At 37.4% G+C, this 27,005-nt stretch overlaps 1 protein-coding gene across 17 annotated transcripts in view; it reads right to left on the bottom strand.

Annotated features, from left to right (window-relative positions):
* EPB41L2 (erythrocyte membrane protein band 4.1 like 2) overlaps window positions 1–27,005 on the bottom strand; it is a 112,310-nt gene that overhangs the window by 10,056 nt on the left and 75,249 nt on the right. For 5 of the 17 annotated variants that reach the window (XM_051615537.1, XM_051615536.1, XM_051615540.1 and 2 more), the window contains 13 exons: window positions 26,486–26,573; window positions 24,764–24,916; window positions 23,404–23,501; window positions 19,537–19,709; window positions 16,449–16,630; window positions 12,050–12,112; window positions 8,908–9,054; window positions 7,478–7,582; window positions 4,527–4,643; window positions 3,337–3,390; window positions 2,570–3,130; window positions 822–944; window positions 233–331 (listed from right to left, as the gene is read on the bottom strand). In XM_051615537.1, coding sequence (XP_051471497.1) covers window positions 233–331; window positions 822–944; window positions 2,570–3,130; window positions 3,337–3,390; window positions 4,527–4,643; window positions 7,478–7,582; window positions 8,908–9,054; window positions 12,050–12,112; window positions 16,449–16,630; window positions 19,537–19,709; window positions 23,404–23,501; window positions 24,764–24,916; window positions 26,486–26,573 — 1,963 coding nt within the window. Of the gene's footprint in view, window positions 1–232; window positions 332–821; window positions 945–2,569; window positions 3,131–3,336; window positions 3,391–4,526; window positions 4,644–7,477; window positions 7,583–8,907; window positions 9,055–12,049; window positions 12,113–12,352; window positions 12,386–16,448; window positions 16,631–19,536; window positions 19,710–23,403; window positions 23,502–24,763; window positions 24,917–26,485; window positions 26,574–27,005 lie in introns of all 17 variants that reach the window. The other 12 variants (XM_051615541.1, XM_051615552.1, XM_051615544.1 and 9 more) reach the window with 12 other exon arrangements.

The raw sequence follows: 27,005 nt of genomic DNA, 5'->3' as shown, positions 1-27,005 counted from the left end.
TACCCTTTTCCTGTCCTGTTCCCAGATATTCCTGCTTATTCATTAGGATCTCTGTTCAAAACCTGTGTACAGAAAAAGATTAATTCTCACACATGCCTGGAATGAACTCAATCCATTTCAAGTCAGCTTTCTTCAATAAATTAACAGGTATATGAGAAACTTCACTTCATGAGACTTTATTTTGAGGGTCTGTGGAGTTTTTTTAGTTCAGAGACACATTATTACGTTTTACCTTTGTGATATGTGTAGTTGTGGTAGTAGAAATGGACTCCGACGTAATTGTCTGTGCACTCAGCAGCATGCCAGCATCACCACCAGGACTGCCATCAAACTGTAAGGAAAAAAAACTAGTACTTTTGTATTTTGACACTTAAAAGCTTTGTTTACAGAGGAGAAAAGGCTGGTTTTCTTACTAAGCACTTTTTAGTTCAGCTAGAACGGAAATCTAAACAGAAAACATGAAACTTTAACAAGTCATGTAAGATTGTCATTACACTTTACCTTTGTGGAATGTTTATGATCAAAGTCACAAGTTCCTTTCAGAAGCAATGAGATATTTTAATCAAGTTTCCAAAACTAAATCTGATTTATATGTTTGCAAACAGCAACTAAGCCCTTTTTTAGAAAAACTCCAACACTTAGAACTTTATAAGTAAAGATGCTTTGTCTACACACACTTCACTTACCTAATTAATAGCCAAAGTGCACTTAGTTGCTAGAAAAAGTACAGGTTTTTGAAAAGCATTTTTTTGACATTTTGACCTACAAGTAACTGGAATAAAAAACAGCTTGTAAACAATACAATAACCCAGCCAACATACCTGTGGAGATTCGTATGTGATAGTTTTAGTTTCTGTTTGAACAATTGGAACTTCTTTAGTGGAGATTTCAGTTCTCTGTGTGGCATCTGAAATGGTTACCATCTCTGTTTTCACTACTGGAGGCTGTGGTGCAAGAAATAACCCATCAATTGAAAAGACAGAAGAAGGTTTGTAAAGTGGACCAAGCAAACACAGCCAAGAACTCAAGAAAAATGTAATAGTTAGATAAATATTCGTCTGTTTTCCCAATCAAAAAGCATGCAATAAATAAGCAAAGTGAAATGAAGACTAATACACCAGCCCAATAATATCTACATAACATAGGAAAATTTAAGCTCCCAATAACCTTGCCAAAATTCTGTGTTCCAGCCAACAGAACATATCACGGAGGGCAACTGCTAACTCCTAAAATTTTTTTATATATATATATATATATATATAAAATTATAAATATATAAAATATATATATATAAAATCTTAGTTTGCATAAAGAAGCTCATAGCTAACTCAGGTGGACAAGCTGCATATTAGGATTAATCTGGGGAAATACCTATCATCACTCAAATTGCCAATAAGGACTAGAAATTCCAAAAAAATTAGGCAAAAGTTTAACTTTTTAATATATACTGCATCTAGACATGCACATGAAGGGGAATGCCAGGAAAAAAAGGAAAGAAAACCGAGTCACTAACAAAAGTCTTTCTTTCCCTCACACACACTTGCACACATAGCAGCCCTTTTCCCCTTCCTCCAGACTAGCTATGTTTTTAGGGAGTGTGGGTGCCTGCAAATTCTAAAGGTCTTATAAAATAATTCTTTCACATCACTAATCAGACCACCTGTGTATGCAAAAGACAACAAAAGAAAAAGGGTAAATTGTTTGGATTTAAGTGCAAATAAAAAAAATAAATTGCCACCATTACAAGAATAAGCAGGTACATAACTAAAAAAAAGGTCACCCAATTGTTGAAAAACTCAGCAGATGATGCCAACTTTACAGAGATGAATCCTTGTGTTTAATTTTTTCCCTGTTTCCTTACAAAGTCTTCCCAGTAATGAACCCTTCAACCTTGCTTGCTGGCTTAAAACAACTGATTGGGACAGTAACCCATGCATGCCTCCCTAAATACCTACTGCACTAGAAGCCTTCATAGTAAGATTGTAGCATGTGCCTCATCACTTTACAATGCAGTGCTTTCAGTTATGCAATGTCTAGCCACACTTATTCTAGTCTATAAATTTATAACATTTTTTTAAAAGGGAAAAAAAAAAGTGCAACAAAAGCAGTGAGTAATGGGGGGGGGGGAGGGGGCAGAGGGTAAAGGAATAAAAAATTGTGATGAGCGTTTTCTAATTTCAATTGGCAGTAGTTTTCCAATCACAATTACATGTCATGGACGTCAAAAACAATTGACAAATAGACAAGACAAGACTTAAAACATTGGAAACATGTAAATAATATACTTTATGTATGTGCGTATAAAATTAAGGGGAGATAAAAAGGAAGATGTCACTCTTCGGAAGGTTTGCCTTACTGGTGATTCTCACTCAGTTCTAGCAAAAAGTCAGAAACCATAATTGAAGGAGACAGAATTTCACTGCTCATCAATGGTTTCCCCTTCCAAATGATCTGAAACTTGTTGGATGTCTGAAGAGCTGGAGGAATAGGAGAAGAAGAAAGGCAGGTATATTTTCACCCCAAGAGATATATCTGCTTAATCTAGTTGTCAAACTGCTCTACCATTTACCTCAGAACAACAAATTATTTCTGGTGCAACATCAATGTCAACATGAGACACATCTCCATTGAGTTTGAGCTGTTCTTCCTCTTTTTCTTCACCTAAATCCTGCTTAATTTCCTCTGACAAATTCTTCTCTTCTGTAGCTATGGTAACTACATTTTTCTGGAGCAAATCTTCAGCTTTAACTTGTGTGTGCTCAACTGGTACATTTAGTTTACTGCCTTCTGGCGTGGCTTCCACAGGTTGCCTTTTTTCTTCACATTCTTCCCTTTTCACATCTTCCTCTTCTTCCTGTTCTTCCCTGATGACTTCCTCAATTGCCCTATGATGTGGCTGGTATTCTCCCACCTCTTCATCCTCACTCTCACTACTACTGCTGCTGCTGCTACTATCTGATGGCAATGATGAAGAGTCCTTTTTTGACGGGTGATCCACCTTACATGTTTCCCCAGCATCAGTGGCAACTTGCATTTTCCCTTTGTTGGTTTCGTCTACGACTAGTGTTTCTTCTATCCCAACCTCTGCCTGCTTCTTCTCCTCCACTATGTCCAGAGTCTCATGTGAACTCTGCACAAAAAACATGGATGAGGAAAAACAAAAGTAGAGTATATGAATAAATTAAAATGACGGAAACAAAATTAGCTGATGGCTGTTCATGTCATGTAGAAGACAAAAGATGATTGTGATGGTTAACTGAAAAAGGAAGGAAAGAAAGAATGAAGATGGATTGGAAAAGTTAGAGCCAAATTTAACTACGGAAAAAGCAGTAGAACCTTATCAGCATCGCTGACTCCAGTACAAGGCCCTTCTGCTCTGGCAGCATGTCTCTGTGAAACAAAAAGCAATCAGAGGACAAAAATCAGTGCATAACCCTTTTCAACAGTGTAACATCCTCCATGCAAGCTTCAAGAACATATATACATGATTCTAGACAAATACTGTGCAGTCACTGCAAGACTCACATAGAACTGTGCTCCCCTCCCTCCACTTCACCATTGCATTCAAAAGCAGGTAAGAATTATGGACATTATTAATTGGGATAAGAATTTAATTATGCAAGACTGAAAAAAAAAGCATGAATGCACTGGCCAGTCATGTTACTGAGGCAGTTATTTCTCTCAGTTAAATCAGAAATGAAGAATAAATAATATTAAGGGAAAGTAAAAAAACCCAACACAACTATTTAGCATTCTACTACCAGTTTATCATAACACACACAAAAATAAATACTATTGTAAGATTACATTACTTGCTCATCTTTCGTCTGTTACTTCATGAAACTTAAGAGGTAACAGAAAGAAACCAATTAGGATTGTATGTTGTCAAAACAGCAATTTATTATTACCAAGATGGTCTCATTAGGATTCAGCTTGGAGCCAAAATTATGAGATTAAAGCAGTTAGATTAGTATTTGTTCCGTAACAAAATGATCTGTGATGGGTATCGCAGAAAGCCCACTGTAAATTATGTATTAGGTAGTTTTTTGATCTAACATATTTTTAGTAAATGGTTTGCAGCCAAATTCAAGCTCAAACGGTAAGAACACAAAAATCAACACATCATCTGTGACTTAATCCTAGCTTTTACTGCTGTTCACCAAGCAAAGCACCTACGAAGTGTAAGCCAGCACTCCTGGTGAAGCTTACACAAACACCAATTAATGCTTCTTGAGCGATGCAAGAAGAGAACTAAGCGCTCTAGCTGGATTTTTCCTCCCCTCTAAGACAAGCGACCAGCTTACCGGCCCTGGCACACAAGCAGCAAGCTGCCGGCCAGCCCTCCGGCATCGCACCCACCTCCCTGTGAGACTGGGGGTGTGTGTGTGGGGAGGGGGGGGGGGGGTGTGTGGGGGGGTGTCTGTGGCGGGGGGGTGTGTGTGGGGGGGTGGGGGGGTGTCTGTGGCGGGGGTGTGTGTGTGGGGGGGTGGGGGGTGTGTGTCCGGGGGTGTGTGCGGGGGAAGCACCTGTGGGGGCGGTGCGGTGCCGGCGGTGTCCTCCCCTGCAGCGCCCTCTGCTGGCCTCGGGCTGGCGCCAAAGGCCGCCTTGCTAAATAAAATGGACGTTATCTCCTCTTCTAGGCTCTAGATGAGGCGGGAAAGGGAAAGGACAGAGTTAAACAGCGACGGACGGAGCGGCAGCGACCTACAAAGAAAAGGCTGGGCAAGAGAGAGAGGTGAGAAAGAGGAGGAGTCTGCGGGGAGAGGGTGCAGGAAGGCACGGCCCGTCAGGCGGGGTGAGGGGACAGGACCGAGCAGGCTGCTGTCACCGCAGCACAGCCACTCTTAGCGCTGCATCGCTCCACCACGCACAGCACACGACAGAAAGTAAAACACATTAACATTTCCACGGATTTTCCAAACAGAGCAGTTTACTTAGGCAGTAATGAAGTGCTCACTATTGGGATGTTTCCCTTTTAAAATTCAATTTTAACATCATCTAATGCCTAGTGGGCTTAGAGCATCAGGGTACGGAGTCAAATACATTCGCTTTCAACACTACATACCCACAATGCTGTAAGAAAATAATTTCTTCATAATATATGCTATATATGTGTTTTCCAAATGCTTAAATAACCTAAGCAAACTCATTTATATTAAATCAGCTATTTTCAAAACTTATTTCTCATTCTAGTGGGAAAACTTAACTTTATTCAAAAATATAGAAAAGCACACATTGCTTTAAAGCATAAATTAGGTTCATAGTCTGGTCTGTAAATCTATATGGTAAATCAAGTATTTAAAATTAATGTGGGTACAAGCCTCTAAAAAGGCTAAATTTCTTTATTCCTATTTTCCTTCCATGAACTCTTGCATTTAGTTACCCGTAATAATAGGTAAAGAGCCAATAATATAACAAACACCTAACATGGACAGAACACACATTCTGACAACATTCAGTAAGATACATTTCTGTCTTAGAAAAAGGTACCACAGAGAATCAGGGCAGAAGCAGAGGCCAGGGAAAGCCAAGGTGCCATGCAGACAGCTGCAGCCCACACACACTCGCTGTGTGAGTAGCCATGTAGAATCTGAATCGACATCGAGTCACATCATGCTGCTGTGCATACACTAGAACACATATGGCATGCAGAAAAACAGAGAAGGAAAAGAAAAAGAGTCCCTGTATTTTTTTTTTGCCTACAAAAAATTTGAAGTATATTTTGAAGGTGACAAAGAAAATGTAATGTGAATACAAGTTATTGAATCTGGCCTCATGCAACATCCAGTATCCATCATGGCAATGTGTTCCTCACCCCAAGTTTCTTTCCCTAGTTTACCACACCCATTAAATGTTCGTCTATCAAGAGACTACATGAAAAGACAAACATGTTCATGATACTCCTTTTCTGGTACTACATTTTCTAACCACCCAAAGCAGTAAGAAAATTTAAAAAGAAAGGGGAGGGGCCTGAATTCTTTGTATTTTGTGCCTCTCACCCTCTCCACACAAGTTTATAATTAAAGACAGGCACCACCACCACCACCACTACCACCAATCTTTTTGCATTTTACCACTTTGAAATATTTAGGTCTTCTAAGTTTTTGAAAGAAAAAGCCCAATCACACAATTTGCTTGATAATGTAACCCCTGTTGCTTGATGAAGCATTTAGTGGAAATTATTAAATGTATAGGCAGAATTGGCATGGTTCATTGAATTACTGTAGTTATAATAATGTGTAAGCCTGTGAAGATGTTTAAATTCCTGGCAAATTCCTTCTGGTACATAATCATATACATTAATATGAAACACTGTTCACAAGCACTGGGGACAGGGAGTGGGTAAAAAAATAAAATATAGTGGGTATTCATAACATTTCACATACTTATTTGTGACACATATCAACGTGTCACATTTTCTGTTATAATTAAGTCACAGATGCTGTGCATTTGTGGGAGTATGGTGATACAGAAGTACTTTGGCACAAACTAGATGCACCCAAAATAACATTTCTCATACACAGAAAATAACATATTTGCCAGTATTTTCACTGGAGCAAAAGAAGAAAGAAAAGGAAGAATACAAGCAGTAATGTCCCTGCCTTATTCTCATCCAACTATCCTAAAAGACAGGCAAGGAAAAAAGCAGTCCAGCAATAGGACTGAGTAATGTATTTTTCTACTAATACCAGCAAGTTTATAAATTGGGGGTAACAAAATACTTGAACACAAACTTCTCTACCATCTCTGTCTACCAACAAATACTTTGGGACAGAAATACAGTTTCTCAAAACTTGTATTTATATATGTTACTGAAACAGGACTGACAGCTTTACATAAACCTTTCATCTCATTTCCTAGGTGGTGGAAACAGTCCAGAAAGTGATGTAAAAAAAGCAACATCACAATTGCTACCTGTTATCACGATCACACTGCTAGTAGTCCCACCAGTTATGTAGTGCTTTTAATTGCGCAGAGGTTAAACCAGCTTATAGGGGAGAAAACTTCCCTCATTTCCTGAATGAGAAAAGACGTACAGAAGCATGGAGAAACTCAGAACCAAGTTGCTTCTACAGCATTACTGATTTGAATGATTACATAGTGAACACGGAAAACAAAGTTTGTGTGAAGTGTCAAGTAACTATTAAACTATTAATTCCATTTGGAATAGAAACATGTTCTGTGGTCATCCTAGTCATGAAAAATACATAGTTTTCCAGAGAAAAAAAATGCTGGATTTTATTTTTTTTTTTCCAAATAGCAGCCATTCACAACTAGACTGGTGTTCAAGCAGAATGTTGCTGGCATTCATACATATGGGTGTATATATACACACAGATCTGGTTTACAACTCAACTACCTCCTTGCAGCACTGGCTTAAAGAAATATCTCCATCATGGAAAAAAAAGAAAAAGAAAGAAGTGCCAAAGCTAGCCCACAGATACAGCAAAAAGGCAGTAGGTTTCAGGGCAGCCACCTTATCGGTTTCCTCTGGTTTTGCTTCAGCAATCCATGCCATTGCAGTCCATTGCTTCTCCTTCCCAGGCAGCGTTTTCACTTGGAAAATGTGGTCTCCTTTTTTCTATTTGGTTTTCATTTTATAAAACCAATGTAAATCAACAAGCAATGACACAGACACACACTATACATAAACACAAAACCAAACCATCTGAAAGTGACAGAACATACTAAAGGAGGAAAAAAACCCACCTATTATAGAGATTAAAAAAAACTCGGTGGGGCCTCAACTTCAATACAAAAAAAAATCAACACAGAAAATACACACAACCACACAAAGTTAAACTTCTACATTAATGCCTATTTTAACAAAAAAGACATTTATAGCTCTTCACTGAACCAGTGTCTCATGGACATTTGAAAATTTGACCAACATTTGTACCTATATATAAACCACAATGGGTAGAAATAGTCAGAAATTTGAGAAATAATTTCTTGCCAGTAAGCAAAAAGAAAATAGTCATTTAAAAAATGACTGTATATCTGTATGCACATACATTTCAGATTGGTTAAGCATCTCATTGAAACAATGTCTTATAAAAAAAAATAATTTGGTAGCATCAAGCAAGCTTAGTTGAAAGCTTGCCTCTCTGAGGACTGAAGAGAATATTTAAGAACTTAATGGGATAGGACAACAATACATTTAACGTGGGGAAGGGTAGGGACAATGGTCAAAGAAAACGATAATAACAGAGGATAATTGTTTGCTTTTGAAGACTGATTTGCGCTTCTCTATAAAACAAATAGCAAATAACTCCTCATAAAACTAGAACTTTCACAACAGGAATTTAAATTTACTTGGGTATTTTTCTTGCCACAAGCATTCAGGATGATATCTGTAGAAAATTGTTTTGCAACTTTTGTTTTAAGGTTCAGTCAGGAAGGAGGTAAAGAGAAAAAGCAGATACATTCATTTTACAGACTTTGGAGATTATGGCAAGTAAATTTTATATATCCCAAATTAGTCAACACTGTAAATTAACTAATCATGTAAGGTCCTTCTGGAACAACACACAGGCTGTGCATGTGTTTATGCACAAGTTCTCTATGCAGAATTAAAGAGAGGGAAAAGGAGGAAAAAGTTCTACCATCACTGAAGTTATCTCCATCAATCTGAGTAAATCAGAGTGAAATTTAAGCTGTCCTTAACACACAGAAAAACACTGCCCTCGTCTCAATTTTTGCCAGTTGTTCCAGTTTGGTTCTTGTAGAAGATATACAATCCATTATTGAAAGTCAGGTCCAATGGTAAATGGTAAACAGTTAATGGACACTTAGCACAAATACTACATTAGGCAAGGAAGTGTTAACTAAAGGACAAGATGCATTTACCATACTACATAAAGGGTTGTACAGAAACACACGCGGACAAGGTCTGCAGTGACATACCCCTTGTGTCTGGAGGGACAGAGGTGTGATACGGCGCTTTTCCCACTCATTTGGGCGAGGTTCAGGTGTGGATTCCATGAAATTGCGCTTGAGCTCACTAATGCTAGCCTGGTGTTTCAGTAAGTCTTCCTGGGTCTTATCCAGGTCCTAGCAACCCACAACGTAAAACAAAGTAGGACAAAACACGACAACAAAAGCAAACTTAACTGGAAAACAAAACAAAACAAAACCAAAAGAAAAAAAAAAAAAGAAACAAAACCAAGGAAAGTGCCTTGTGTCTGAAGAGCTATTCTTCCTTGGAGTGCCTTAAAAGAATAAAGTTCAAGGCTATAAGGAAACTAAGATTTTTGTTTTGTTTTTGTAATGAAGGGCCACTCATACAGTGTTTCTTCCAAATTTTAAGGCAAAGAAAAAATAATGCTGTGCGTGGTTATTTAACAGAGGCATATTTTCATCCAAACCATGAAACTATTAGCCCTATGAGCAATAAGTTTCCAGTAGCTGCTTGCTTTAATCTAAAATTTGTAAGCACAGAAGCAAGAGTTTTAGGATATTGCAGAACTAACATGAATGAAGGCAGCTGTAAAAGAGTAGTCTAACCCAAGAAGCATTACCAAGATTGTCGTTCTTGATATTACAAGATCCATAAAAAATATTTACTTTTGTGAACATTACAGGGCAAAATATGCAAGCAACTAACACTTGCTTAAACTTTAGAAGGACTACTCATTCTGCCTGTCATTCTGGCTTAAACTTATTGGAAGAATCAGATTTAAAGATTTGAAGCCTGACATCTCCCAATTCCACATTTAAGAACCTGACAACAGACACAGCACTCAAGGGGGGATAACTTCTGTGCACATCAATACCAAAGATGTTATCTCTAAATTGCACCTACATAGGCAAGTGCCAAAGGGTCACCACAGGATGAATATCGAATTAGATTTTAAGATAACCCATTGAGGCCAAGCTGCAGCACTTTGGATCAAGTAACTACAAGCTAGTCTTTCACTTTATACTGGGTACAGGAGAAGAGATAAGGATCAGAAGTCGTAACTGTTCTGGTAAGCAGATGAAAATCTATCTGCTTATTCCTCTTGGAAAGTCATTATTCTTCAAATACAATGCTGGACTTTGGAAGACCAGATTTTTCTCTGCTTCCATAACTTGTCCTCCTTCCAGCATGCCAGATCTTGAGAAAAGCCTTGGTTGGTTATGCATACTTTAATACAAGGATATTTTTTCAGTACACTGTGGTGAAATTCAAGTAAAAACCTCAGATCCATTTTTAGTATAGAAGTAAACTACTCAAGTTTAAAATGGAGTAATACCAATTTAGACTCAATTATAGGACAAGGGGCAATGGCTTCAGACTCAAAGAGGGTAGGTTTAGGTTAGACATTAGGAAGAAATTCTTCATCGTGAGGGTGGCAAGACAGAACAGGTTGTCCAGGGAAGCTGTGGATGCCCTGTCCCTGGAAGTGTTCAAGGCCAGGTTGAATGTGGCTTTGAATAATCTGATGAAGTGGGAGGTGTTCCTGCCCAGACAGAGGGGTTGGAACTAGATGATCTTTGAGATCCCTTCCAGCCCAAAACTATTATATGATTAATGATTCTGAAAACATTTTGAAGTCTTACTTTAACATTTTGTTAGGATTTTAATAGTAAGTGCTTACAATGCGATGTCTTTAAGTCAAAAAAAATCCAAACCTAAGATAAAGTCATTCATTTTCTAATTTCTTTTCACTTGCATGTTCAGCCCCAGTAGCAGTTGGTGCTGCACATCTGCTTCCTAACTCTGCAAATATTCACACATGCACTTGGAACACCTAAGACCCTCTCTCTTCTGGCAGCTCAGTAGGTTCATACTGTCAAAGGACCAATGCTTCGCTTTTCATCTAGGACTAACAACTGAGACATTAAGTATGTCCTCCTACAGTATGTATTTTCTGGCTGAAGTTAAACCTTATGCTAAAGATGTTCCATTACACAACTGAAGCTCTTAACAATCATGTTGTAATTTTAAAACTCATTTTGGTTTGACACAAGGCACATTTCTTGGACTTGATCAAAGCACAGTTACACAATGCACAGTTCCAGTGCTTTAGTAAGTTAAACACAAGCAAAGTTTCAATAGTGATCAGAAGCTGCAAAAAGCCAAAAAACGTATTAGTTGGGTTACTGCAATCCATGTACCTTCTTATTACTGAACAAAACAAATAGTTTTCTAAGAGACAGTTTTTGTGACAAAGGGAATTATTTATAGCCCCATCTGGATGAATAAAGATAGCAGTAGGATTTTCTAAAATTTCTTCAGTTTCTAGTTTATGCTATTAAACACAACTTAAATGACACTGATTATAACTACAGACAGTAGTTAATAAACCAGATTAAAAGACTATATGGAATTCTTACAAGAAAAATCTTTACTTCAGTGAGAAAGCACTACACATTAACATACTGTTCAAAGCTCTTTGTCATTGCTCATCTTCAATGAAAATCAACCTTTAGGAAGCAAGAATTACTTCCATTTGAAAAGTAAAAAAATGAGGCAAAGATTTCAGAAGCGTATCTAAACATTCCCTTTGAAAATCTGATCCTTGCAAACATTTCTCAAAGCTTCTAAAATCAACAAGTGTCAGAACCAATATTAGTTTTATCATACTTCTATCACTGTTTGTGCCTTACTAACTTCATTTATTCTGATAACATGTTTGATAAAGGTTGATTAAACTAGTGAAAACTAGAAGCCCTGCTCAACAGAAGACACACACATTGGGGATCAATGTATAAATATCCCATTTAGGGTTATTAATTGGTCCCATGCATTTGCTTTATCTAAATAGGGCTATTATTCCCAGTTGCCACATTGGAAACATGTAGCAAAAATATGAAAAATATTCAGCATTCTAGGGGAGGGCTTTTTTTGTTTGGATTTTTTTGGTGGTTTGGGGTTGGTTTGTTTTGCATTTTTAAAAAACTTAAACTCAGAAACTAGAATTATAACATGCAAGTTTTCCAAGCTGGTTTTCCCAACATGCACTTCATGCATTGTGTCCGTAACAGCCTGCAAGTGACCTCCCATCCCATGCAGCCTGGCAGCCCATGAGAAGGGAGAGTGTTTCTTATATTATATACAAACCTCCAACATTAAATTGCTATGTCTGACATAAATATTTTCCCCGTCTACTCTCAAGGAATTGCTCTGTGAAATTAAGCCACATGAAAAAAAAAAAAAAAAAAAAAAAAGAAAATACAAAAAAATTCAAAACTAACATAAAATGTACCAGCAATTAAAAAAGACCCTTAGAATCAGACAAGTAAATAAAGGAAATAAAATGGTAAGGTGAAAAGACACTATTCAGATTAAATCCATAGGAAGTTTAGGGTGCTAACAAGGCAGGCAACTACAGCTAGATTTAATTGTAAAAAAACAACCATGCACCTTCTGCTGTGCTTCCTCCTCTTCAGATTCCACCTACGTAAGCACATGGCAAATTATCAAGAAAAGGAACTGTTAACATCTGCTTACAGAACAGCACAGAGGCTTCATCTCTTCATAAATGCTGCAAAGCATGCTTTATTTACAGACCTTTACTGTTTCGGCCCCAGATGTTGTTGAAATTATTAAGCGACTTTCGTCTTCCTTCACCTACATTGTCGTAGAATGGCTGAAGTAATATTTGGCATAAGTGGCATGAAAAATGGAAGCTTCACACTATGTCCCTTTCTTGCTGTATTTTTCAGTGCTTTCCCAGGTGGAAATTTAAGAATGAGTAAAGAAAAACATGATATGCATAATTTCTATGGTAAGTGCCTTAAACTCTGCAACAAGTTGATGGAAAAATGGAATATAATGCACGTGGTATGAGAGTTTAGGATTCAAGGTGAACACCTAAATACTGTATTTACAAAGTGTCTTAATTAAGACTTCTGCTGTCTTGGGATGAGTTATTTGCACCTCAATCCCTGCTTAGGTGTATATGTTCTTCCTCAAATTGCAGAGCACTCTGTCGAAAGTGACAGCTCGTCTTACCTACAAGTATTCTTTAAAAAGTAAAGCACATCCCAGTCTTTCCACAGGTAAAAATATCAAAATATCAACATGCATTTAGAAGTCAACATTGTGCAAGTACAAAAATTTGAAGAGGGGTTTACTTATTGCACATTCTGTTGCATTGTAGAGTCTGTGGGAATGCACACGTAATGTGGTACACACTACATTTTTATTCATTTGTCACTTATCTGAGGTTCTTTTTTCTGCAACTTGAGGCTACAAATGATGGATTGAACTGGGTCACAGAAAAATTGAGAAAGGGTTTAAATTAATGTTTTTCATTATTTTAAACTTAGATTGGTGTTTTTAATGACATTGCATTGCATTTAGCATCTTTCTGCTATGTACATTGTATTCATTTAATCAGTCGAACAAACTTTGTTAAATAATATTGAACAGGCCTTCCCTCTTTTTTATTATGTAATATTTGGTTTCATGTTTCCTTTGAAGATCAAAATAAATTCTTTTTTCCCTAGCAGTGTTGCTGTAGCATGCACAGCGGACCTAAGCAAAGGAGGCATTTTGTCAACCACTCCAGATGATTAGAGCAACATATTAGTGTGACTGAGGCTTCTGTATAGTAATTTTAACTGTGTATTTCAAAGAACGTTCAGACTCCAGTGATTAAAGTCTGACACAACCTGCAATCCCAGCTAATGAACGACATCAGTCTCCACCTTAACTACTGCTAGAGATAGAGGAAAAAAAGTGCCTTCAACAGACTCAACTTTGCACACACCCTTGTAGAGCAGAAACATCTGAAATATGGAATAACAAAAAAGCTGATTTTAAACCAATCTCAATTTTCTGAATTCAGCTTTAAGGAATTTCTCTTTTCAGATCTGAACACAATTTTGGAGACGTGAATTCCAGCCAATGCACACAAGAGACATGCATTTTAACACAAACTCATAGTGCAAGTAGCACAAATTACTAATAGTATCAAGTAACAATTAATATTATTACACAGCACTTCCACTATTCAGATTTATGTGCCTGTAAACACTTCCTACTACAAAGCAACTCTACCTGCAGCTCAGTATTTGTAGAATCTACTGAAAGTATACATGTTGTAGAAATTCAGGCAGAAAAGCCACTAGCTATCCATTGACTAAAAATCCCTCGATAGCCATTATTCACAAATGAGAAAAGGTAGAAAGATACAGATATATGTGTGTATTTATATATACACAGGCATGTACACAGAGATATTCCTATACCAGGAAGTGTGCAAAATTGAGCAAGCCTCTGGGAGAACTAGCATAAAAGCTATGTGCAAGTGTCAACACTTAAGCAATAAAATTACACACCTCCTCTTCCTCTGCTTTGTCATTCAGGTCATTGTCACTAGAGGCACTAAAAGAAGTCACTTTAGACTCCAAGTAGCAGAGGGACAGAGCTAGAGGAAGGGAAAATGTGAGTGAAAAAGGAATAGACTGGAAAGCAGACAGAAGCAGCACAAAGGTAAGGAGAAAGGCGGGGATGAAGGAAGGAGAAGTAATAGGAATATAATGCTGAAGACCAGATGGGAGGAAAGAGATGCAAACATCAGGAAGGCTAGGAAAAGCAATATAACCATCCTCATCAAGCAGCGAATGGAAACTAAAAGAAAAGTATCTGATAAAGCTGAAGGAGACACACAACTCAGTGCTTTTGTAGTCATTTGTATGGATTTTTCCCTCCACAGCAGGCGAGCCTCGTCTAGCTAGGGGTCTCCTAGATTCAAAGATATTATTTGGTGAAGCAATTTCAGTTTTATTATGATCTGGTGTTTCTTTCATGGAATTGCACTCTGAGATATCTGGGATGGTAAGGAGGGACTCCTCAAAGAAATCTTCCTCTGAAATATCTGAAAGCATGTCCATCTCAGGGACAGGTGCAAGGCTTGTGAGATGGGATGACACAGAATGGATGGGCATTGATGGTGGGCGTACATGAGCGAGCTGAAGAAATAAATTCTGAGCACAGTGAAAAATGAAAGCACAACAAAATGCAAGTTTGAAGCAAAAAGAAGAGGGGAAAAAAAAGAAATTATTAATTAGTGAAGATTTTTACTTAGAAGCAGGGATATCTCTACTAACGCAATAGAAATGCCAAATAAAAGATAGAAATCCCCTTATGGTTTACAAACAGCCAACTTGCTGAGTTCTGTGGATTAAGAAATGGAACCTATAATAAATGTTTTGTTCTCAGGCTGTAAAGAACTGTGCACTTTTGAACTGTAATAGTTACTTACAACAGATGGAAGCAGACAGACATTCAAAGCTTTGGCAGAAAGGTCAGGGGACAGTGCAGTACAAGAAAGACAAGCTGACATTTGGATTCTTGGGTATATAACCATTTCCTCCGAGACTTAAAGCCAGAAAGGAAAAAAGTATCTGTGCTAGGGGGGAAAGAAAGCTGTTCACAGAACTGGCAAGCGTAACAAAACCTTACAGCTTCCTGAAACTTCCCAAAACAATGCCTTTTTTTTTTTAATCCTTCTTTTGGTTAAAATATTGAAAGATACTGCCGTATTGAAAACAAGGGAATATCACCATTTTACCAAGTCCAAAGTCAAAAGACAAATTTATTTTACCATTTTTTCTCCCTTTTTCCTAGGCTAATTAAAAATTATTTCAGCTTGCCAGCAAACAAACAAAACAGTAACTGTTGGCATTTGTTCCCTTCCTACACTTGAATGCAGTGGGAACACGTGAACTACACAGAGAAACCCAGCAGTCCCCCTAGAAATCAAATGGGTAGTTAACTTGCAAAAATGTTTGAAATAAGAATTACTCCTTAAATGAAAAAAGGTGAAAGTAAGTTCTGGAGAACAGCCAGAAAAGAAATTATCCCCAAGAGAGAAGAGCAGCAGATTTTAGCAGACACTTTGAAAGGAAATTTTTTACATAAAACCATAAATGTTCTAAATTTATTGTTTTTACCTATTTGACCCCAGTAGCTCAAACAAAGACGACAAGTAAATGGTTGTTTGCAACAGAAACAGACCAAAGTACTCAATTTTTCACAGAAATCTACACCTCAGTCAACATACAAGTTTTTAAAGGGTGAAATCATTCTGCAATGGCTACTAAACCAATACTCTTACCTATGGTAATTAAATGCAGTCATAATACACCCAGCTTTGTAGAAGGTACATAACTGTGGATATACTCATAATCTTGTTTTAAAATCTAAACAAACTCAGGAAATTAATAAAAAATTATTTACCCTTTGAAACATTTTTTTCAGTAACTCATGCAAGCTTACTGAGAATTCAAATTAAATTTATAGCAATAAAAGAAACCCTAGACCAATGCTATTCAGAAGTATGTATTACTTTTTGCTTACATTAAGCTAAATCTACAGAAAGCACTTTATACATTTCCTTTAATATTTTAATATGGTGTTGTGTATGATGCTCAGAAGTGATAGGCACTGATAACCACAAACAGGCACACACCACATGAACAAATAATTTTGCTGTGGAAGTCAGCCATACCTTTCCATCCTGAGTCAATTCTAATTGTGGAGTTTTGATTGGGCTTCCATCTTCTTCTCCATCACCTTCTTTTAACTTGGCCTGACCGGCAGCTTCAATGTCAATGATTTTAACTCCAGCAGCTTGTCCTCCAGTAGAAGGGAAGTCTCTTAGCAGACTTTGATCTGAGATACCCATGGGAGCTATTAGAGAACAAAATAGCTTTAGTTAATTAGGGTAAGTTGGAACATTCTGTTTTCAAGACTTCTTAATAAAGTGATTTAGTGGTGATGTCAGCAATGAGTAAAACAGGCTGGTTTCTGAGTGATACAATATTTTTCAGTTTCTTGACTTTGCAAAAAGTGAAAGGTTCCCATTGCTCTGATATGAACAGTAATGTAACCTTGTCATATAATGTGCACTTACAGAGAAAAACTCTCACACTACCAGATCAGTATTTACTTATCCAGTCTTGGAAGGCAAACTGCAGGTACTGATCTTGTGACTGTGTAGATCACCATGACAAAGAGAAAAAGGCAAAAGTGTTTTGCAGAAATTCACTATTTTGAGAGGGGTGTTGTAATGAAATACAGACAGCAATGCATATAACTGTCACAGCATTTTTATTCTGGAACCTTAGCAAAATTTGTGCTGCAGAAACAACATAAGGTTCCTTTCAGCCCATTTCTCCAGCATGCTGTGGTCCCTCTAGTGAGGGCAAGGTGGGGGATGGAGCAACAATAAACTTTACAAGGATGAGTATGCAAGCCTTGATATTTGGGAAGAATTGGACATGCTGTTTACAAAGGAGAAGCAAAGTGCAAGTGCACCCTCTACAGAATTTCTCATTTCAAGTGTACATGCACAGTATGAACCTACATCTGGACTACTGTCTGAAGAAAGAACAATATGAAGAAGTGGGCCCAGGTGAACCTCATGAGGGTCCTGCATCTGGGCAACCAGAGATAGCAATACAGGCTGGGGGAATACAAGCTAGAGAACAACCCTGTGGAAAAAGACCTAGGGCTATTAGTGGTTCAGAAGCTGGACATGAGCCACTAACATGCAACTACAGCCCAGAAGGCCAACCACATCCTGGGCTGTATCAAATGAAGTGTGGCCAGCAGATCAAGAGAGGTAATTCTGCCCCTCTGCTCTGCCCTGGTGAGACCTCACCTGGAGTACTGTGTCCAGCTCTGGAGCCCCCAACACAAGAAGGATGTGGACCTGTTGGAGCATGTCCAGAGGAGGTCAACAAAATCATTAATCATCAACAAGATCATAGAAAATGATCAGAGGACTGGAGCACCTGTCTTACAAAGACAGGCTGAGGGAATCGGGGTTTTTCAGTATGAAGAAGAGAAGACTCTGGGGGCACCTTATAGCGACCTCTCAGTACCTCTGAGGGTCCAATAAGAAGCCTAGGGAAAACATGTTCGCAAGCACATGTAATAATAGGACAAGGGTTTAAGCTAGGAAAGGGTAGATTTAGGTTGGACATTAAGAAAAAGTTCTTTAAGGAGAATGTGGTGCATCACTGGAACATGTTGCCTAGAGAGGTGGTGAAGGTCCCATCCCTGGAGACATTCAAGGTCAGGCTTGATGGGGCTCTGAGCAATCTGTTCTAGTTGTAGATGTCCCTGCTTATTGTAGGGGGGTTGGTGAGCTTTAGAGGTCGCTTCCAACCCAAGACATGCTATGATTCTATGAATATTTGACTTGGAAAACCTATTTTTAAAAAATTAGTTTAATAGTTTAAAACTATTACAGCCTGCAGATGGCAACATCAGCAAGATGCCTTAAATGCTGCCAGGAATAGCTGCTTTCATTTAAGACGAAACCAAAGACAATTAAATGGAAAAAGGGAAAACCAACAGTAATGTTTCATCATGCTCAAAATTTTGACTGTGATGATTCTGTAAAAGTAGAAGTTTGGGCCTGAACATACACATGCATGTATGTATATATATATATATACATACAGTATAATCTCCAAGAGCTGGGAAGAATTCCAAATCTTTCTAACCAAAAAAAGTACAGGAACTAAACGAGACTCAAGACTGTAAAACTGATGTAGTTATGAGTCTTTTTGTTGCCACAGGGACTCATCACACACTACCAGTGTAAGCACTTAGGCTTCTTATTTTTGCTTTGGTTCTCAGAAGGTAAGACTTCCTAGGTTTCTCAAGCAAGTGTCACAGTTCACTCATTTGTCCCAGTACAGAAGAAGGAATATTTGCAAAAGTAAAAGACTTTTACTTAAAAGATTTTTGGCGAAAACAAGGTAAAGTTATCAGCTTATTGTATGTAAATTCACATAATTGTCACAGTTCACTTTTATTCTAGTGAAGTTGTGCATGGCTGAATCTAAGTCAAGCTTCACATAATTTTTCTGAAGAACTTTTCTACTTAATACTGTTTCAGAAGCGATTCAGAGTATAATATGTGCTTCTACATCTATCATAAATACTGCTGCTATACCTGCCTTGAGCAAGCATGCCTTTTGCCAGTAAAGGAAACCAGAAGGTATTTCTGCTCAAAGAGACCAAACACCAGTAATGACAAAAAAACCAAAACCAAAACAAAACAAAAAAGCAGTTATTCAAACAACCTCAACATAAAAATTGTTAACTAAACATGGAAGTATCTAATAAACATACTAGAATGGGAATATACTGAACAAAATGATACAAACCTAGAAGAAACAACTTGTTTTTTCTGTTTGGTGGAGAGAGAGACATGCCAACCCAGAACACAAAAGATGCTGCTGACCAAGCAACCCTGATTAACAGCACATAGTGCATGCCTACCACATAAAACAGATATGAGCAGTGAACACAGATGCTACATGTCCAATATAGAATCCTCCATACCTTCACAGCAGTGCCATACAATTTAGGCAGCGATTTATCTTACTGTTTAGGTCACCTAAAACTGACAAGTAACTGAAGTGGCTACTCCTCACATCACCTATCAGAAACTGACATGCATAAATGTGTCAACAGAAGTTCTGGCCATCTGTAATGTCAACATTTTTGAATGTTGGTCAGTTCAGAGTGATAACATGTAATGGAATCATTACAGTGAAGAAATAAATAAAATGTCATACCTCCATCAAGGCTTCTGGACACACGTTTGCTCGAAGTGCGCTCAAAGTGTGGAGCAGGTCTGTCTATGAGGTTGCTTGCCTGGCGTGTCTGAGCTTGTGTGCGGCCACTGTAGCGGAACTTGGAACCCAGGGTCAGGAACTTTGCTTTCGGAGGCTGTTCTGGTGATACAAGCCTAAGTAATAAATATGAGGAAAATCAGTTTAAAAGGTTTTATTTTATATATTTAATGAGGTATTTTAAAGCTATTTATTATATTTCAACTTGAATTCACCATGCATGGTTTGTGCACTTCAGGAAAGGATTCTACCAGAAGCTCTGAGAACCTGTAAAATAATGCATGTTATTATTTGCAGTTGGAGTTGAAGTGATGATGAAAATCATCACATTTCCCACAGTATGACTAAGCATGTGAGATCCTTATCGTTTGGTGCTACCTTGGTTAAACTGTATGTTTTGTAGAAAGCTGAGGCCGTTATAGGACCATGCAGAATACCTCTCAGATCTCTCTCCTCAAAATGTTGCTTACAGTAGAAACTATACATCTCACTTCCACTGTCTTTCCTATACTCTGAAGTACCAGTGTGGCAGCTGCTATTGCTCAAAGTTAGGGAATGGCATCACAAAGCTGCATAGAAGACAGCATCAAGTGAAAAAAAGACTGAGATGGCTGGAAAGTTGTGACCCAACAGTAAGAAGTTTAACAAGTCAGATTCAGACTCCATTGTCTTTACAATGTAATTTATAAGTATTATGTTGATGTTTGCTGGATATAAGGAGGGCAAACAAAGCACATTGTGAATAGGGTGAAAAAGAGATTCTGTTTCAAGTACTACTAATGCTGAGTTCTGTTAGGTTTGTACCCAAGTGTTAGAGTCAATGGCAGAAAAGTCCTAGTAACAATGTAGCAGAATTTCCTAGGAAGAGACAGGTCCTCTATACCTCCCTGAATTTCCTTCAGGATGAGGACTTCAAGCTCTTATTTATATAACCTTTATTGCTGTGCATTGTTTTTGAAATCTGAGCCATCAGCTTCAACACTGAGGGTGTTATTTATTCCAGTGCCATCCTTGCTGGTCGGATAAAAAGTCATTATTGCAGGAACTCTTCCCAGTCTCAGCTTCTCTAGAAAGGTCTTTGATGTTGCTTCCTGGCTCAATGTAGTGCTGCAAGCACAGGCTCCCCCAGCATGGCAGTTCCCATGGTCTATTCTCCCTCCGTATAAAAACATCAGACTATTCCAGATAAAGCTTTTTGATTTGAGGATCTGCAAAGAAATAGAAGCTCACTGAACACTGGCTTCTTTCAAGCAGAGCCAGCAACTACTGTGCCTCTTGTACTTAGGATGGCACAGATGGGCAAGCAAGACTTAGAAGTCTGCTGACTGTTCTCTTTTGAAGCATTTGCACAGTGTCCACTGTGTCAGTGGAATCCAATCCAACATGTTAAGACAGTATCCAGTGGTGGGTTCTGAAAACTGACAGTCATTCTAAAGATATTTCAGCAAAACTGAAAAAATTTCAGACACTTCCTAAAAATAAGGGTGAGCTAGCTAGAAGGTTACCATTTTCCCTAAGAGAAGACATTTGTGGCTTTGTCAGGGCACCAGCCAGAAGGATCCAATCCTGCATGCCTAAAATGCATGTGCACGCACCTGGTCCTGACCTACACTAAGGTCACTTACATAATAAAATCACAAGTATCTAAAGATTCACTCTGTCTCTATAAAACAGCCTTATGCAATCTTTGTGACAACTCACTTCTCCACGTTATTTCCAAGAGAGAGTGCATTATGCATTAAGAGGAAGAAAGCTAAGAGGGTTTTTCTGAGGTTCTTTCTGTTCTTTATTTTCCAGTCTTGGCAAGGCTACAGCGTTAACTGCCTTTTTTATCTTCCATCCTGCTGAGATAAACTTTTAATCTTTTAATGTGGAAAAAACAAGAGATCTAACTACTTCCTGATTAAGGGCATTAGAATGGATTTTTTGTATTACAAGCTTAATTACATAAAATAACTAAAGATTATGCTTTTACCATTTTAAGACATTTTGGGGAGACACTGAAAGAATCACAAAAATTTAAAATAAACCATCATAAAGCAGAATTACAAACAGGTTTCTGCAGCCATTGGTTAAGATTAATAGCTGCAGAATAAGCTTACCTCAAAAGAGTAATGTATATACATAGTCTGACTGTATTTCTTAGAAGTAGATTGTTGCTTTTTGAAAATAGTACTAGAATCCTGTAGAGCTGAGCTGATCCAAATGAATCCGCTGCCCTTTGGTGGTCATTTTCAATATAGTTCATTAAAAATTTTAGAAATAACTTTATATGCTGGATGAATTTCCCATAAATTATAAGAAGATGGATCTTAATGTAATGATTTGAGAAGAACTGAAACATTGCAAAAGACAACACAAGGAATCACAACATTATATAGGGCATGGTAAGATATCTGGAAGCTAAAAATGTACATCTAGATTGAACACAATTTACTGTGGAGTCATATACAAGTTTTACATCTGCTCTGGAAGAGCTATGGTCTCTTCAACTGCGACAATTGCTTTCAGCTTTTTATCTTTGAAGAAAAATAGACATGGATTTATTATATTGTTTTTAAATCAGGATGAGAAGTCAAGGATTTTCTGTCTGATGATAACAGTGGAATACACAGATTTTACAGAATGGTTGAAGTATTTGTTACATAATTCTTGTTATAATGTCATGCCTGATTAGAAAAAGCCACTTCTGATTAGAATAAAATCCAATTATTTCCACTCTGTCAGAATTTCTCAAATAAGATTCTGCAATGCGTATTAATGCACCTGAAAACTTTTATATTTGCAAATGTTAGTTCTCAGTTTAGGATTTTTTACTTCTGTAGGATTTGTTTCTTCCCTATTCAGGTCCAGTTTATTGCTATAAGAGGAGGAAATACAATTTCCCAGCAAAACAAATCACAACATTACTTATCTGCTTGCATCTTGTTTTGATTACTATTTTATTGCATCTACCTTGATACAAAATTTTTTAAAAAAATAAAAAGCAGGCTACTGAAAAAGAAAGCTTACCTTTTACATACCCTAGTTACTGTGCTCATTTGAAGCAGGAAGCACAGGTTCATTGCCAGTTCAATGCATAAGAGGTTCAACCTAAATCTGTGACTCCTATGCTGCATGGGGCACATGCACTCCCTCATGAAGTTTGTGCTATTACAAATATCAAATGAAGATTTTTCAAACTCCTTCTCAATGGAGGAAGTAGAAGGAGAAACAAAACCCTGTGGACTACTGTTAAAGTGCTCATTTACAAATAGATCATACTTTCATTGAACAAATCAGAATTGTATGTTTATCAACTGATGGGGAAAAATGCAGAGAAAATTATGGATTATTACATCAACAAATAGTAGTCTGTTTTTAAAGTGATTCTCTGTCCTTTAAAGAATGACTGAACTCAGCCTAATTTATAAATAAGGAAAAAATCAGTTGTAAGCATTTACACTCAGCAGAACATTCTGAAAACTGAAGTGAATTAAGATTACTGTCAAGCCCTCAGAGCTTCTTGTGAAGGAGTACAGTGGCCTTCTAGATGGTCACTCTGAAGAGTCAGCCTCTCAGAGGATGTCTTAAGTATGACCACTAGTTCAGTTCCATCCTGCTTAAATAAAGCAATTAACTGTACCCAAGACTTTCAGAACTGGTAATTTGGGGTCAACTCTGCTAGGGTGTCTTCTGTCTAAGAGGTGTTACTGGACTGAGAAATGAGGGGCAAACAGGGGAGAAATCTTCTCTACTTTCCTCATGTTCTTGAAAAGAAAGATACAAGCATACCTGGCAAAGCAGGGGAAGCAGAGAATTATTATTTACCTGAAGAAAGTATGGTGCTCCACACAAACTTTCCACAATCTTTTAGCAGCCCGATGATTGGGCAGTTTGAACCCAATAGTGCTCTCAAACTGTTCCAGCTGGAAAGAATCCACAAATAAATTAACCCATTTCCTTAAGGTGACTATTAACTAGCAGCCAGAATTCAGATAGTTCCATTACTGTAAAAAACTGTAATTCTCCTGTCATAAGACTTGATGAAACAAAAAAACCCAAAAGAAAAACAAACAAACAAAAAAACCCCGCCCACACAAAAAACCACAACCAAACCAAACCCAAAAAACAACCAAACACACAAAAAACCAAACCAAACAAAAAAACCACACAACCCCAAAACAATTCAGAATTTCCAGCCTTTTAGTAAAATTGTACTTGGTGGGCTAGCAAGGACAATAAACACATTATCACTTTCTATCTGTACTAATAATTCTTTCAAGTAATCCAGTAATACTTTACTGTCCTTGCTGATTTTCTTTAGCTGCTCAATGTGTAGATAAACTGCATAAAGTAATTGTACTACAGGTTGCGCTGCACGCTTTACTTGAAATTAATAAAAGTCTAAAATTCACAGTGCAGTATCAGACTGACCTGATCCGTTTCACTATATACTAGTTTCACAGCAAAAATAGTACATCTATGTACCATCAGTGAGTGTAAGAATAATGCAGCTGTGTTCAAAAACTTACCTCCAATATTAGTATATAGACTTCTCTTATTTCTTCACACAGTAAGAGCTATCTTAAACATTATAGAGAGAAATCTAAAAAAAACTTACAGTGTTTGACTTTTTTTTTGTAATTTCCAGTTACAATATGTTCAAAACTTAACACCCCATCCCTCCCCTTCAGCCACTCTCAGAAACTTATAATGGTATCTGAAAAGAAAGCTGAATCCACTATTTTCACAGCAGGTAACAGAAATAGTTATAACATCCTACAGGACAACTCAAGCCTTTGGCTACATCCATAAACCAGATGTGGTGACATTTAGTGAACAATTACACTCAAAAAGGAAGAGAAGCTGGCTGTCTCCCAGGACTGCAAGTTTGTTCAGACAGTAAGAACATAGCCAGTGTAACTAGCTTTTCCTGTAAAAAAAAGTCACAAAATGGCATCCATTAACAAAAGAAAATAGATTTTCTATTTGGTTTTCTACCTGGCGTTTACTAATCAAGACAAGTGTTTAATACAATCAGTGGGTTCTGAAGAAGAAAATAAAAAGCCCTGAAGTTCTGCTCGAACAAAAGCCTCTGAGAACATCTGGGGAAAAAAATGCGTATAGTTTCTTGTTGCTGGAGACAAATGATCTCACAAAAAAAACAAGACAGAAAGGTGCTACTTACTTCTGCTGGCCTGACTTTGATGTAGAAATTACTTCGCTTATAGGAAATCTTCAGAATTTTTGGCCAAGCAAAGCGGTTGATCCGGAGTCTGTCTTTGTAAATGAGCAGTCCATTAGCACATACACCCAGCATGATATCCACACCTTCAGAATCCTACCATGTATGAGACAATTTCATAAAAATTAGTTTAATAACATTCCAAACAAGTAGTTATTGCTGGCATACCTTGACTTGGCTGGCAACTAGGACTTGCTTCATATTTAAGCTGAAAGACCTCGACAATGAGACTCTTAAAGCAGAAATAGCCCAGTATATTATTTTCATTGGAAAGGCTTAAAGTAACTGCTTTGGCACACCTATCTGCATATGCCACAGTACTGAGAATTTCTACAATATTCTGGCAATATGGACTAAGTCAAGAACTTATAAGCAAGGAGAGAAATGGTGGATGTGCTACCAACGATTTCAACAAATACTAAAGGAAGACTTAAAACAGTCACTGAAAGTCTGAACAAGTTGGTGATCATGGTCATCTGCTTGTCCAATAAAGATACAGGAAGCATAGTTTGCTGAAAATGTCAACATCATTACTTCATGGTAGTGAGTGGGTTTTCTTAGCATTCTGTTCCACTGATAAAATTTTCATCAAATGCTACAAGGCTACAAAACTCATCACTTACTGATAAGGCTTTGATACACTGTACAACATACACTACACAACAGAGCAGAATCTTGTGTCCTCCCAACAACAAATCAACCACATAAAATGCTGACACTGTTAATAAAACGTTGCTTCACCAGTATAACTAACAGCCCTAAGCAGACTGGCAAACAGCAGTTCTAATGCTTGCAGTTACTTCACTAGGGCAAAAGAAAGCTCCAATGAAACTCTAAGACTCTATGCTCCTTAAAACATATTAGACTAAGTGAATTGCCATGCAAATTGTATTAAAAATTAATATATGCTCCAGGTATAGCTTATGTACGTGAATAAACATGTATGTATATTTTTTAAGTGTTTCTACCAGAACACAGGAAGAGAATTGCAAAAAAGCACACAATATCTCCATATGAAACAGAATTAAACAATGTTTCTCTAGTACCTAAAAACTTTGGTTTTCTTTTTTGAATATAGGACTGATGATATGCTTACAATGCATTAATTTTCTTAACAATTTGAGACTCTGGATTTGTGAGAGGGACTGGGAGGGGACCGGTTAGTTAGTTTATTGGGTTTTTGACTTAAAAACTCCCACTAGAAGTGTAAATTTGATCTGATCTACCCAAATGAGTGGAAAAAGGATCAAAAAAACACCTGCGTCCAAGACCTCCCTCATCCCCCCCCTCTGCCCCCCTCACATCTCCTGTTTTGAACTCTCGTGGTATTACAAAAACAAATGTGTTCTTTTAAGCTTTAAAATTTATGGCCCCATGTCTCCTTGGCATCAGAATCCTGAGATGTAAAACATATTTAGGTACTCTCTTGAATAAAATGTTATTTCCAAGCTGCATATATGTCTATGCATTAAATAAACCTAACTTTAAAATAAATTCTGAGGATGTTAGAACTGTAAACTAAGTGATCATTGTGGCCAAGAGGTAAAAGGCTTATACCTAAGGACTGAGAGTATGATTTTTTTAAAATAATCTGTAGATGTTATGTTCTTTAATACTGAGCATGTCTATCTTAAACCAAAACAAACCCAAACCAATCCCCAATACCTTGGCATGATGTAAATCCACTCCATACATGGAGAGTCTCTTAGCGTTTTCTAGGAACTGGGAATCTGCCTGTGCTGGAGTCAAGCCCCTAAAACCATGGAATAAGCCTTGAGTTTATTGACAAAACAACTGAGAATCAGAACTGACTGGAATCCTAGAATTCAGACACAGAAAAACCTCAATTTGTAAGATATCAATAGCATTTCTGCCCTAGAAAGTGTTCTTTTAAAGCATAAAATATTCTTGTAGTAGAGATTTTCACCTTCATTATCAAAATATTTTAGCTTTATGTTGCTTAAACTAACTCATATGCTCAGATAAAAATAGTTTCTCCAAAAGTTCTTGTCTGAGATGTTAATAAGGCTATTTTCAAACTGAAAAACACATGAAAGAAAGAGGTTCTAGTTACACAGCAAAAGACTTCCAAAGTAACAAACTTCAACTTAGCAGTTTTACACATACTCTTAGAAGAACTGACATAAATGTGAAAGCATGATGAATTCATTTAATCCCACTATAT

Source organism: Apus apus, chromosome 3 (genome assembly GCF_020740795.1).
Source record: "Apus apus isolate bApuApu2 chromosome 3, bApuApu2.pri.cur, whole genome shotgun sequence".
NCBI lineage: Eukaryota > Metazoa > Chordata > Aves > Apodiformes > Apodidae > Apus > Apus apus.
This window is presented reverse-complemented; position numbering and strand designations above follow the sequence as displayed.